Source organism: Parasteatoda tepidariorum, chromosome 6 (assembly GCF_043381705.1).
Source record: "Parasteatoda tepidariorum isolate YZ-2023 chromosome 6, CAS_Ptep_4.0, whole genome shotgun sequence".
NCBI classification, from domain to species: Eukaryota; Metazoa; Arthropoda; class Arachnida; order Araneae; family Theridiidae; genus Parasteatoda; species Parasteatoda tepidariorum.
Window position 1 is genome coordinate 3,692,998 of NC_092209.1, and position 14,667 is coordinate 3,707,664.

General features: G+C 31.2%; 1 protein-coding gene across 2 annotated transcripts in view; it reads right to left on the minus strand.

Moving 5' to 3' along the window:
• Nucleotides 1–345: 345 nt before the first annotated feature.
• Nucleotides 346–14,667, minus strand: part of LOC107448212 (putative inorganic phosphate cotransporter) — a 30,297-nt gene continuing 15,975 nt past the window's right edge. For both annotated transcript variants that reach the window (XM_016063335.4, XM_016063334.4), the window contains 6 exons: nucleotides 13,670–13,797; nucleotides 12,666–12,815; nucleotides 8,406–8,538; nucleotides 5,603–5,758; nucleotides 3,776–3,861; nucleotides 346–1,168 (listed from right to left, as the gene is read on the minus strand). In XM_016063335.4, the coding sequence (XP_015918821.1) occupies nucleotides 983–1,168; nucleotides 3,776–3,861; nucleotides 5,603–5,758; nucleotides 8,406–8,538; nucleotides 12,666–12,815; nucleotides 13,670–13,797 (839 nt within the window). In that variant the 3' untranslated portion in view covers nucleotides 346–982. The remainder of the gene's footprint in view (nucleotides 1,169–3,775; nucleotides 3,862–5,602; nucleotides 5,759–8,405; nucleotides 8,539–12,665; nucleotides 12,816–13,669; nucleotides 13,798–14,667) is intronic.

Below are 14,667 nucleotides of genomic sequence, written 5' to 3' on the forward strand. Positions count from 1 at the left end.
GAAGCTTTTAAATTAAACCCACTACATGTAAAACTCTAACTCAATACGTTTGATAAATATTAAAAAAGAGTCTATATTTCATGAATACGCATAAAACTTACGATGTAATGTGTTTATAAAATCTTCATATTAAGAGAATAAAAAATACAATTTAAAATAAAGTGAATTTTTTTTTATGAAAATCGATACCAAATAAAGGTGAAATGACTGTTATAAAAATTAATTATGTTTTAAACGGTAGAAAAAACAAAGAAAATGACATATTCGATTTCCTTTTTTTTCACTTTGGGCTGATATTAACTACGAACATCAAAGTTTAAAGATAAATCATTGAAGAAAGAAATCTGAAGACAAAAATTGTCTCTTTTTATTTTTTTTTCATTCTTAAAAAATACAAAATATGATTTATGCAACAAATAAATAACATAAAATGAAATAAATACACTTTCATAACTAAGACTCTCACTTTTGACGATTCTACAATCATTGTGCTATACTTCGTTAACATTGAGAATCATTTCGTCACGCAATCACGCGATTTGTGGCGAAGCACGAATTCTCAAATGTATGATGAAAATATCTCCTAAATTCGGAACTAAGCATTTATCTGGTAGTAGATTGTGACATTAGAATGAAAACTAGACTATTGAAAATAGAATGATGAAATATATTTTTTTTAAATTTTTACAAAATTTATTTCCCTCAAGAAATGACGAAAGTTATTTCGTCACTCTGAAGAAATGTTCGCTCGGAGCATATTCTAGGACTCGATTTCGTTCAAGACGAAATAAGTCTCGTGAAATTTGAGTATTCATTTTTTACAGTGTATATACTAAAAACAATTTGAATTAATGCTCAATATTTAATCCAGCTTCACATTCTTCGGTAGTGTTTTCTTAAACTGGTGGTCCTTATTTAATATTATTTAACATCCTTAAGTAGTATTTGGTGGGTTTTGTTCTTCTTAATTCAATGCTAGAACTTAAAGTGACGTTTTAATTTCAACTTCATCAGAATTCTTTTCACTCGATGCTTCTTTTTCTGATTTATTTTCTGCACTTCCCCAGGTTTGTAGTTCTGCAGATCCAAATACTGCAAAGATTGTTCCGCAAAACAAATAAACAGCGGCTGCTGTATAGAAAACATTGCTCCAGTTTGCAAGTGTTGCCTGAAAAATGGTTGGGATTATTGCTTAAGTATGTAAAACAATAGATTGTTGATAAAATAGATAAACAAAAAACTCAGTGGTCGACAATTTTTTTTGAAACGTTAAACTTCAAGATTTAATACGCCAAAACGCTAATGTTGCTACCACTAAGATAATTATTTCTCAACGGCCGCACAAGTTAGCAATAATCAAAGTCTGTTTCGGTTTTAAATTTGATAATTTGCAATGGTGGTGGTAGTTAAGATTGATTAGTTAAATGGATTGAATATATCTGGGATAGCCTGGTTGGTAGGGCACTGGGCCCCTATCCAAGTAGTTGTGGGTTCGATCCCTGCCGACCGAAGACACCCCGTGTAGTCAATGGTGATTGATGCACGTTAAATCTGTCGAGTCTCAAAGTCCTCCATTTACCCACAACAAATTATACCTCTGGGGGTACTGATTCAGGAGTTTCTTTGTCTTCTGGATTGGTTCAAATTTCCATAATTCCAGAAAACAATTTTTCTAGGGGTTAAAATATTTATGCATTGATATTGTAATTTGTTAGAATACCACAACATGCAAGTAATTTAAACATATATATATTAAAGATCAAATGGAAAATTGGTTATTCATCAGTCTTGATCAAAGGTTTTAGAAGAGTTCTATCTGTGTTAAAAATTTCGGCTTTAATCTATTACAACTGATAATTATATTTTGCACGTAAGTAAAATACTGAAGGATATGCTATAAACTACGTGTGATGAGCAACCCAGATATGAGTGGTATTACCAGGAAGCCGGGGTCATCATTACCCTAACAAAGTAGCAGACAAGGTAGTTGCCGGACTATCTATCGCTTATACAACCTTATCTTCATCGTTGACAGATTCTTGACAATCTCGTGTAAATATGTAAATTGTTGCATATATTTAATTACACCGGCCTAAATGTTAATATTATTCCGAACCCTGAAAATATTATTATATTCTAGTCTTGTTTAATCTCAATTATGTTTAATTTCTTATTGATTTCATCATTTGGTCAACCGACTCATGACTACTATTTGGTGCTTGGCACCCCTTCTCCCCCAATTCTACTCCCACTTCACACATTCCCCCATTATATGTCTCAAAACTACGACGAATGAGTTAATAACACTTCGCGGCAGTCCACTGAAATTCGAACTAGGTTCGTCAATAAACAACCGATCCTATTTTGTGGGTACGACTACCAATGATCATCTCCGTAGCCTTGTAATTTTGAACCCAATCCAAAAGACAAAGGAACTCTTGGATCAAGTATTGTGAGAAATCCGCTTTCGTAATTCTTCTTTCGTAATTTTAATATGTTAATATTTTTAAATGCATATGTAAATTTAAAAAAAAAATCAGTACTGATGTTTAATTAAGGTGTCAAATATAATTTCTGTGAAAATAAAAAAAAAATTTTTAGCATTTTATCTTTTAGTGTATTTGTAAAATTTAACTTAGACATTTTTTTTTCAAAGTTCAATTCTGGTTTATAAAACCATCTAAAATTAAATATTCTCAGGACTTACGTGATTTCAGTAGGCTGTATTACTTATTTAAGTAATAAAGATGGCCAGTCACATTACTATTATCATTGCCAATCGGCCTTGAAACGGAACCCTTTGGCTAACAACTAACGCTTGTGAAAATAGTTTACGCCTTTTAGGTAAACAAGGAAAGTAGAGAGGGGCTCATATTGCGTTCTTTGAAGAAAATAAATATAAAATTCATAGAGAAGAGAATAATATTAAAATGCATACAATAAAATTAGTTTTCAAAAAGGGATCATTAAATTTTCTTGATCACAACAGAGATTTATAAACTCATCACGATAAACCACCCTCCAATAAGACACTTTCACTCTTCGTCATTTTTTAAAAATTTTTCAATAAATACTCATAGGACTATTTTGAAACTTTTGAGTTGTTTAGTTAATGCTATTTTTCATATTTTGCAATAAGGTTTAATGCTTTCAGACGCATGAGGGGTCGACAACAAACTACGACAGAAAACTAGTTTTTTTAAACACCCCTCAAGCAATAAGTTTGTAACTTATATCGATTACTGTAATTGTTATGTGCAACAACTGCACGAAATTTTGAAATTTCAGCTTAAATATTTATAGGAATAAGGACATTTTTATAAAAAAAAAACTAATTTTTTTGTCATAAGTGTTTTTACTAGAACTTTAAGAACATTCAGTAAAATTAAACAAAATTTTTGGAGTAATTTAAAAGTAAATACAAAAGCTTTATTTTAAAATTTGAAAAAAGTTCTCTTAAAACAAGCAAAATATAAGTATTTAAAATAGTTCTTTTGTAGTGCTTATGCATGAAAAAAAGTTTTTTCTTTTTTTTACTTCAGAATTTTGCAGTGAATCATATTCGGCAACTAATGAAAAAAATTTTCTTCGAATATCTTAAAAACGTAAAAAGTTTCGAGCAATTCTCTGTGTAGTTTTTGTACTTTTTAAAATAAAGTTTAAAATGATCAAGGGACTTTCCACAAATTTTATTTTGTTTTTGCTGTCAGGTTATAAGATAGCGTCATTTGCAATACTACAAAATAAGACCTTAAGAAATCAGAATGTAACTTACACCACTCGCTGTAAAGACTCCAACACTCATGGGACCCAGTATTCCGGTAATATTGGCAATTGTGTTTGTTATTGCATACAACGTTCCTAAATTGAATTCAAAAGGAAAAGAATTTTTAAAATTTAAAAAAAATATGGTGGCATAAAACAAATTAATAAAACTTAAAACTCTGATTGTGTGAAGACCACTACATAATAATGCTTAAAACATCCACATTTTCAGAGAACTTCATGCTGGTGTAGGTGTGTATATACAGGGTGTCCCAAAACGACCGCATAAACTCTGCACAGCTAAATTCCACGTTGGGAGTACATAGAAACTGCCCAAAGAAGCGTTCCTGTCTGTTCCATAGTTTACGAGAAAAATACGAAAAACAAAGTATGACGTCACTGCCGGTGTAGGAAAAAAACCCTTCTTTGGGCAGTATATATATATANTATATATATATATATATAACAGGACCCGTCCGCGTTAAGGATTTCACATTATTAGCCAAATATCAAAAGAATTCACTAATTTTGGAAAGTCTTCGCCAAATGTAAATCTTAGCAATTTTTCATGACTTTTTTTCCCTTCGAAAACTATTTTACGGTCGTTTGTTTCAGGCTCATTATTTGATTCAAGCTCAATCCGTTGAGCCACAACGGCCTTTTGATTTAAGCTTTATACTTTTTGGTTGGTTTGATAATTTAACACGTTTTTTGGCCTATATTTATATTCTTTGCTATTTTAGTTATGCCCATACATAAAAAATATTTATAACTTTGAGGCACAATGCATTCATGCTATAAGGGACAACACACCTTTTAAATTCCTTAAATTTTAAAAGAGAAACAAGACGTTGCTGTTGCGCCTATACATATCATGTCTTTTAACTTCTCCCAATTTCTCGGGATTTTTTTATTGCATATTTTGAGTGGTCGTAAATTGCATGCTTAATCGCATTAATGTTGATTAAATAAATTCCAATTTAAAGAAATTTATTTAATTTGAAAATTATTGAAGAGAAGGAAATTTAGATTTGTAAATATTTATTTAAAAAAATAAGTGGTTGAAAATGAAATACCTTTTGAACTTATTTTCAACTACTCTTTCAAATTGTTAGGTGTATGTATCACCTATCTTTTCATTATTTAAAAATATTGCAATTGAGATTTGAAATCATGAAAAGCCCCCATACTTTAATTATGTACCGTCTTTCTAATCGGTAGTTAGAAGGAATAGACCTTTCTTTTAAGTATGTTTCTAATTATTAGTATTATTACATCTATACTTTCTAATGAACGGTTTGAAAGACGTTAAAAATAAGATATAGGGCATTTCCTGATTTATCTATTCCAGATCACAATTGTAATATTTTGAAATAGTGAAAAGACGCGTGACGCATGCAGCCAATAATTTTAAACAGAAGTTGAAAATAAATTCAAAAGATATTTTATTTTCATCCTCTTTTATATTTGAATAAATAATCTCAAGAAACTGGTAATCAATTACTTCATTCAAAAATTCCCTCGTTTCAAGAATATTCAAAATGGCATGTTTCAAGCGCTCATAAACAGGCGTCCATTTCAAGACTTGGTAGAAGTGAATGTAAAGAAAGATTTAGAACATATAGACTTAGGGCTTAACATGTTTATTTGCTTGCATATTGTAGTTAGCAAAATTATTTTAAATGGAGTTTACTGAATCAACATTGATTAGGAAGAAAAAAAAAATTTTTTTTAGAAACGAACTGTTAAATTTCAAGAGCTCCAATAATAAGGAAAATGTTTTTTCAAAATAAATGTTTCTAATAAGGAACAATTAAAAAGGGTTTTTAATGATTACCAGCAAATTCTGGGCACATATCGACATGCGTGATATTGTAGCCTGAATAAACACAGCCATTAAGAGCTAGAGCCAAACAGAGGAGACTTATGGTGAGGGATGGTTGACAACCGGCAAAAGTCACTCCAATGAGACAAATAGCTGGCCCGAACTCACCTGGAAATAAAAACAAATATGGAATTTCTTTGACAATTGGGGGAAAAAATGTGTTACGCTATTTAACGTCAATTATTTATTTTAATGTAATGTTTTTAAAGCTGTGATAAAGTCAATTATCGCATCATGAAATTCGCTCTTGAAAGAAATGGACATAGATCAAACTTCGTGCCTATTAAAATAGACTTAACTTGAAATATTCGTGTTTGACTAAATGGGCATAACTCAAAATTTGCTTTCATGAAAATAGACTTAACCTGAAATGCAAGTTTGAAAAAATGGACATAGCTTAAAACCCGTACACTGTAAAAAAAATCCCCAAACGTTTCAGAATATATAAGGCGGCTAAAGTGCATGTAATTTTCACAAAATCTTTCAGAAAATTTCAAAAACCTCTGAAATTGAATTGGCATCAATTGCTAGTCAGTTTCGTACTTTTTAAAATAAACGAAAGGTTTCACGATTGATCGGAAACACGATATTTTCGGATACATTTTTGTTGAGTCAAAATTAATTTCTGCAATTTTACGCGAAGAACAGACATATCTTGAAAGGCACGTTTTATAAAATGGACATAGCTCAAAAGGAGTATTGAAGAAAACAGCCTTAGCTTGCAATGCACGTTCGATAAAATGACCACGGATCAAAAGACATGTTCAGATAAACAGAAATAGCTTTTAAGGCTCTTCTTATTAAACGGCCACAGATGAAAAGGCGTATAGAAAAAACATAGTTTGAATAGCGCGTTTTTAAAAAGTGCCATAGCTCAAAAGGCGTACTGATGAAAACAGACATAGCTCTCAAGGCACGTTTGATAAAATGGACAAAAGATCAAAAGGCATATTGAGGAAGCTCAAAATACGTATTTATAGCAATAGACTTAGCTTGTAGTGCGGTTACGATAAAATAGACGCAGCTTAAAATTCATATTTATGAAAATAGACTTTGCTTGAAATGCGAGTTCGATTAAACGCTGAAATGGCTGAAAATGCGTAGAAATAGACTTAACTTCATACGAGTTTGATAAAATGGACACAGCCCTTTAGGAAAATAGACTTAACTTTAAATGAGTATTTGATAAAATTAAAAGAGGTAATGAAGAAATTAGATTGATCTTGAAATGCTTGGTATAAACAATGGATTTATCTCAAAATGCGAAGATTAACCTATTCGAGATTATTGTTGCGAAACGCAATATTTTGTAGAGCAGTAAACAATACCTATGTAAAAAAAAGAGATAGAGAATTTATGCTTACGAGAATTTGATATTTCCTAGTGTTGGCTACCTGTATAGTTTTAAAAAATCGCAGTTTTTAGATTTCATCTCAGATGCATTGTATTTATATTATTAATTTATTACGCTGTACACTAAGATCTAGTTTTTCCAAGGAAAATTTCAATAATGAAGTAATTGAGTTATAATCCTTATCTTTTTCAACTCGTGAGCATATTGACCTTATATAGGTTTAGAAAAATGGGCAAAGATATTTAAGAGCTTGAGCAAAGCATTAGATTCGATTTCTAAAACTACTGTTTTAGTTGTTGTATTTTTTTAAAAAAAAAAAACTATTGAATAATAATTAATCGTAATGATTTGGAAAAAAAGCTGAGGAATTTTCTATTAATTTGCTACACACCTTTTTCAAGAGGAACATAAATATTATAAACTTGGGATAATTTCTTAGCATTGTAAAAGCGAACGCTGGTCGAGGTGAATTCCGCAACCGGCTCGCACCGACCCCATTCACATTCGTGCCAACTCTCCCGGATTTTGCGGGAGATTTTATTTTCATATTTAAAGTGGTAGTAAATATATACTATTTTTTTCTTTTATAAATTTAATTTTTAAATGATATTGATCACCACTATTCTTACAAAAATTAAGCACATATATTAATATGCGTTACTATCATGGTTGTCAACTTAAGTTTGCTCATATACAACGTATTTGTTTGCTTAAAATTGAAGTTTTAATTCCATTTTAATACCACTGGGAAAAATGATAATGGAAGGGATTAAAAGTTGGCAGGTATGGCATTGCTGACGTGCTCAGCAGTAGACGGATCTTGTGTTAGACTTCCCCTGTCGTCAGGTTTACCATGGGAGGTTTTCGTGGTTTTTCCTCTTTAAGTATCTCAAATTATTCCATTGTTAGTAATTGTTATTTCCATCAAAAAGTCCTCCACGAAGGCAAATTTCCCCCAATACATGATTCAAAAATTTCCTTGTCGTCTGGATGAGGTTCAAAATTACACGACCACTAAATAAAACTTCGGTAATAGTAAACTTAAAATTGGGTCAGCTGTTCAACGACTGCTGATAAAAAAAAATAACGCATTAAAAGAAAATTGAGTTAGCACGCTGGGAATGATGTCTCATGGCTGATAAAACCGATACTTTAACTTTAAGAGTTCTATCCATATAAATTTTTCTTCGTTATAAAATTACGTAACTAGGATTTTCATAATGATGACATTTTGAAATTAACCTTTTATGAGGATTCAACAGTTAACATCTCCTCCCCTTTATATCAGAACATTATTCTAATTTTTATTTTAAATTTTATTTATTCAATAAGTTGTACATTATAAATCTTTAAATTATACAATAAAAACTTTATTTATAATTGAAAATGCTGCGCATTTACCTATAGAGTTCATCATTTTTCTGATAGCTGTTATGGACATCTTGTTTGAGTGCCTTAAATAATCAGCTATAAATGATGCAATCCATGCGCCGGCAGCTTGAACAACAAAAGGTAATGCAGACAAAAAACCATTCTATTAAATAGAAAATAAAATGCAGTGAAAAATTTCTTCAAAATATATTGTTTGTTAATAAAATAAATTTTTGAGTGCTAATTAAGTTATATAGTTTCATATAACAATGATTTAAATTAGCTCCAAATCCAAATGCTCTAAAATTTCAAGTATTTTTATTATTTAACATTTTGAGCATTGTGTAATTGAGGCAGTATAATTTCCAGTTCATCCTTTTATACAAGCATTTTTTTCTAGTTATGTTTTGCTTAACCCTTTCGAAGGCCGTGTTAAGTATACTTACCACCAACTTTTAAAGCCCATGGTGAACTTTTTTACCACTTATTTTAATTTAGGTTTTCATTTGTTAATAACTTCAGCTTTCTTGAAGTGCGTTTGGATAAAGTTGGTAGTTTAAGAAGACGTATTAAAGTATAAGTTTGTAGCATTTATAAAATTTATTTTATAAATAATGATTAATAAAAGTCAATAAGTTACTAATAGGCCATGGTATTATACTTAATACCAAAAAAATGGCATTAAAATTTAGATTTTCTTTTATAAACTAAATGAGTTTTTTTTATATATCAATAACTATTCTTATATCAATTTCAATTCCAAAAATACTTAAATTTACCTTTAATAGAAATAAATGGCCCGTTAAAAGGTTAATTCACAGGCCTGCAAACTACTACACTTTTTGCAAAATATTTTATAGAGTAATAGACATTTACAAATTATAATTAGCAGAATTTTGCTAATTTTGCCAACATTTTAAAAGCCTCCCCACGGTAGACCTGAAACACAATGGCGTTACATATGAACTTTTAAATCATTTATCCATACCCTCCAACTTATGAGGATTTTGAAAATAATTCTTTCTAGTGGTAGCGAACCAAAGTAGAAATTTTTAAAGTAAATGGATCTCTCATAAAACTGTTATCAGAACTTAAGAATCTAGCCATATGGCCTGCACTTTTATATGTAATAGTGGACAAGTTACGCTAAAATTAATTTTTTTTAAATATTAAGACATTAATTTTGCTACCGTCTGAAAAGAAGAATTTTGAAACTACGGAAATTCCGTAGCAGTTGGAGGGTATGTTTATCTGTAGTGGTGTGGAAAATAAGTTTAAATGAATAAAAAAATAATTCATTAAAGCATAAACATAGCTACCACTATAGTAAATATTTGCAAAAAGTGTAGAATGTAGGCAGTCCTGAAATAATTATTGAAATTGACTGTAAGTTTTAAAAAAAAAATTCATTTCGCTTACTAGCTAAAATGATTTTAATCCTATTCGATGCAGCATTGGCAATCTGGCAATACTTCTTCAAAAATAGAAAAAAATACTTCTTACCAGTAAAATTTTAAAACTATTTACTTCTAAGGATCCACCTTTTCTTAGTTACCACATTTTTTTTAAAAAAAAAGGAATGGAACTGAAGCATATAATTTTACTTTGAATTCATGGTTTTCCCACCACAATTATTACAGACTACAGGTCTGAAAACTACTACGAGTTTTGCAAAATACTTCTTAGAGTAGTATACATTTTAAAATCCAAATCTTTCCTAATTTCGGATAATTTTGCCAACATTTGATACGAGAGACAAAGTGGCGTTGTATAAGAGTTTTTAAATCATTCATGTGGTGTGGAAAATAAATTTAAATGAATAAAAAAAATAATGCATTAAAACATAAACATTGCTACCACTAGAATAAATATTTACAAAAAAATGTAGAATGTTGTCTGCCCTGTGATTGAGTTTCCCCCAGGGAAGTATTCCTGAACGCATCCTGTATACATCATACACTCATGATTCCCTAGTTGAAAGAGAATATTGCAACAGTATCAATGCATTTTTTGTTACTTATCAAATGCGATACTGGAATTATTGTTCCAAGGATTCAAACCTGGAATTGCAAAAACACCAATATAAAATCTATGAAATGGAAGAATAGTGCCTTGCATAAATATTTCAAATCAATGAACAAAAATATCAACTCTTGCAGAAGATTGAACAAAGGAAACGAAAAACGAAATAGGATCCTGCTACAGGACCACCTAGTACTCTTCAATGAAGTCATACCCAAAGTTGGTCATGCTAAATATCTTGGTCTAGTCATGAACAAAAGGTTTACTTGAAAACATCACATTGTCAATGGTAAAACATATCCTGACTGCAATAAACTACAGATACTTCTCTATAGATCAAACCTCAACCTCAGACTCAAATGACTCCTTTTATTTCCGTAATAAGACCTAGATTTACATATACCCTATCTTGTCTTGATCTCCAAATATCTTCTACATAAGCTTGTAAAATGCCATAACATATGATGCATAGGAAACTAAGGAATGTCAAATGGTACGCCATTAATAGTGGTATTCGTAGGGACCACCGCATCGATAGCATTGAACAAGCCTATTGACAATCTAAACGTAAACTTTTTGCAAAAGTCATAAACTGTCAAGTCGCTTACTTTAAAGGTTAAAGAAAGTTGTACAATTCCACCAATTGCAGCATTCTTCTGTAGTGATACCTCTATGTCTAAACATCTGTAGTTTATGTTTCTTTAGTGTACAAGCTTTTTTTGTATGTAAGTCATTTTGTTTTTAACTCACCTTGTACATTCCTTAACGTGCACTGTCCTCCTTCATAGACCTAACATCAAGATGAATAGTAAAAATGCCGGTTTTCAGGCACTGAGCTAAAATATGCGTTGATGTTGAATTCACGGCCTGCGAAAGCAGTTGCTATTGTGCTGCCTGTTTACAATTAGCAATCAAATTTACTGCGCCGGAAAGTGTTAAGATAATTTTTGTTGGTGGAAAGGTGAGTGGGATATTCAAAATTTTATCTACTGTAGAGAATTAGCTATATACTAAAACATCAGTGCTTAAAAATAATCTAACGTAATAGTGTCTTTAAAACTGCAAATAAACACGATGGGAAATGATCAAAAGAACAAACTCAAAACACACTAGAGAAAACAACACCCCATTGTATTGGCATCTCTTCTTGAAACCACGCAAGCCTTTACTCTTACTTACATTTATGAAAAAAGGCCTTCATTTTTCTTTAGTTTTTTATGAAGTAATCAGCAGATGGCAGCACAAATCTCAGGTATAAAAAATAGCTTCCCATCAAAATTTATAAATTAATGAATTTGGGTGCTTGCACTCCAAGAAGAAGAAGACAACCTATACCCACGCATGTGACCTATGACTTAAGCACCAGCTAATCTTTATCAGCAATATGGAGTATTAAAGTTGAGATAGGTTTCTCTGTATAACTTAAAATTAACGTTAAGTTAATTAAACACAGGGCCGTATAGCAGAACGAAGTAATTGAGATATAATTCTTTCTAGTCTATCTTTTTTACTTGACTTAGATTTATTATTTGTCTATGTATTTTATTGTAACCGTGATATATTTTTGTTTTTTGCACATGGCAACTTCGATGCATAGTGAGTTTGTTTATGTTCCACATAGCTTTGTGCATGTCTTTGTCAAAATATACAGTGGCAAATTTCAAATCTTTGTGAAAGAATATAGGCTATCTTGCTTAAGAGAATTGGTACTTGTCAGGCTTGGCTTGCTCGAAATAGAATGATAAAAACAGTTGCTAATGTAAACAAATGCCGTGTTTCAACAACCAATCTGGATCGAGATACCCACACAATCGAGATATTTTCAAGCATCAAATCGGTAGTAAGTATGCATGCCATGGTCTAAGTAAAGTGATCAGAATCGACAGCGAAGATCATGTTATTTAATGTTTTAGCAACTTTGTGAGAGAAAAATCTAAAATATGTAAAAATAGGACCATCTACACTATGAAGCAAGTATTTTATTGCTTGAGCAGCGAAAATTAACGACATTTATGCAAATGATAGTTGAAAATTTGTCAAAGAAGTGTATAAGTAACAATAAACCCACAGAGTCTAAATACTAAATAGACTATCCAATGTAGAATTTATAATGTATATATAAGTCAATGAAAAATAATGTATATATAAATCAATGAAAAATAATGTATAGATAATTTTGATTAAAAACCTACCTTGTACCTTATATAAGAAATTGTGTTCTTGAGACATTGAGTGAAATTAAGATATAATTACGAAGGCAACTCTTACCGATTTCAAATCGAAATTGAGTACTGTACTGAGGTAAGTCGGCAGCTCCAACAACAACACAATAAATCCGTAGTTATGTCCGAAATGGCCCAAAATGAGGGCCCACATTGGAATTGAAGTAAAAATATTTTTCCACAGATTCGCAGGTCTCTAAAAAATATAAAATTCAAGCGTGTAAAGCATATATTATGTAATAGAATTATTTGAATTTATTGAAATTATGTTATTGTGACAAGAGTAATGCAATATACACTAATGTTAGTGAAAACTGCGAACTGTGTTAGAAATGAATAAAATTTTTTCTACATATTATTTTTATATTACAAATGAATGATCAAATTTACAAGACAAAAAAAAGAACGTTGGAAATCTGTATTTTATGTGTCCACCATACTGAACAATGAGATGAATGATGAGAGCCTGTACACGTTGTGGTATTTCATTTTATAACCGTCGTTGAACAGCAGACCCAAGTTTTGAGTTTTCGGCTACTATTGTTCAACTCCGCATAGCCTTGTAGTTTTAAATCCAATCCAGAAGACAAGGTTACTTCGGGATCAAGTATTGAGAGAAATTTGCCTTCGTGGAGGATTTTTTTGATAGAACTAACCCTCATTTGTGTCACATGAGGAGGAAAACTACGAAATCCTCCAATGGTTAACCTGACAGCAAGGGGACTATAGCTGGCGTCGGATATATGCCATCACAATTTTAATGCTCTGTAAGAAGAACTGCTTCTTCGTTTTGGTTGCTCGACGACATTTTCAAACTATCAAAAAAAAAAAGCATTTTTGACTTGAACACCACGATTTACTTGTACGCAATACGATATTTCTGTGTATTGTGCTGTTGCCAAAAAGAAACTCAAAAACCCGTGCAATCTATATATCTGAAAACAATAGAAAAACAATAGAGAGGAACAGTTAGTTATAAGTAAAAGTGGAGCTTAAGACTACAATGTCCCGAGTCTTTCGAATGCATTAAAAATGCAAACAATGGCGTACCTTTTTATCCTGTTCGTCATTGTTTAATTCTATAAAAAGTAATTCTTCTCTTGATATCCCAGGATGGACGGATGGTTTTTCATAGATCAAGAAAGCCCAAAATACAAACCAAATACATGTCATGGATCCTAAAATAATGTATAAGACAAAATAATAAGTCGGCATGTTGATTCCTTCAGAAATAATAAGAGAAAAATGAAACAAATTTGTTTACATAAACGTACGTAAGAATAAAGGTAAGCGAACGTGCAGGAAGGCAGGCCAACACTATGGTTAACTATTTTCTCTCGTGAGTTATGCTTTTGAATTTTCGATCATTTCTCATCGAGTTTATTTGTAGCTATTAACGCACTATTTAAGTACTATTATTTGTAGCAACACTACATTCATAAGCACAGAAGTTCCAGTATGAAGCCAACTCTAAAAAGAAGATTTCGATTATCTCACTCAATTTCCCACAGATAAAATGGCCTTAACCTTTTTGGTGCAATTAAGCTAAATAAATATATAGCAACATTATTTTCGTAAAGTTTAGATTTATTATACGAACAAATCTGCTGCAGGAAAAAAAAATAAGTGAATAGAAAAATAAAATCATGTTTTAATATTTAGTAGAAAAAAATATTTCATTTACTGGATTTAATGGTGCATATCTACTGGCTTTCGTAGCCCATAGGTTAAGAAATCATACTACAGAATGGAGGGGGCAAGGTACGATTCTCGACTACGCGAAGACCCACCAAGTATAAGTGAAATGGAATCGAAAGTCCTGTAGACGATCGCTGAGCAATGCCATGGGTACAGGGAACTGGAGAAAATTTCCTTCCACTTCAAATCTCTGCCTAAATTGAAAAATTGGATACACAAATAAGATCTCGCCTGAAGAGGATCAAGATTTGTGATGGCATGTCTTCGGATCATCCACAGGTATGTTTCTCAAACAGTCGCCAATAGCACATTATGCAGCTCTAGTGTGGTATATATATATATATATGAGT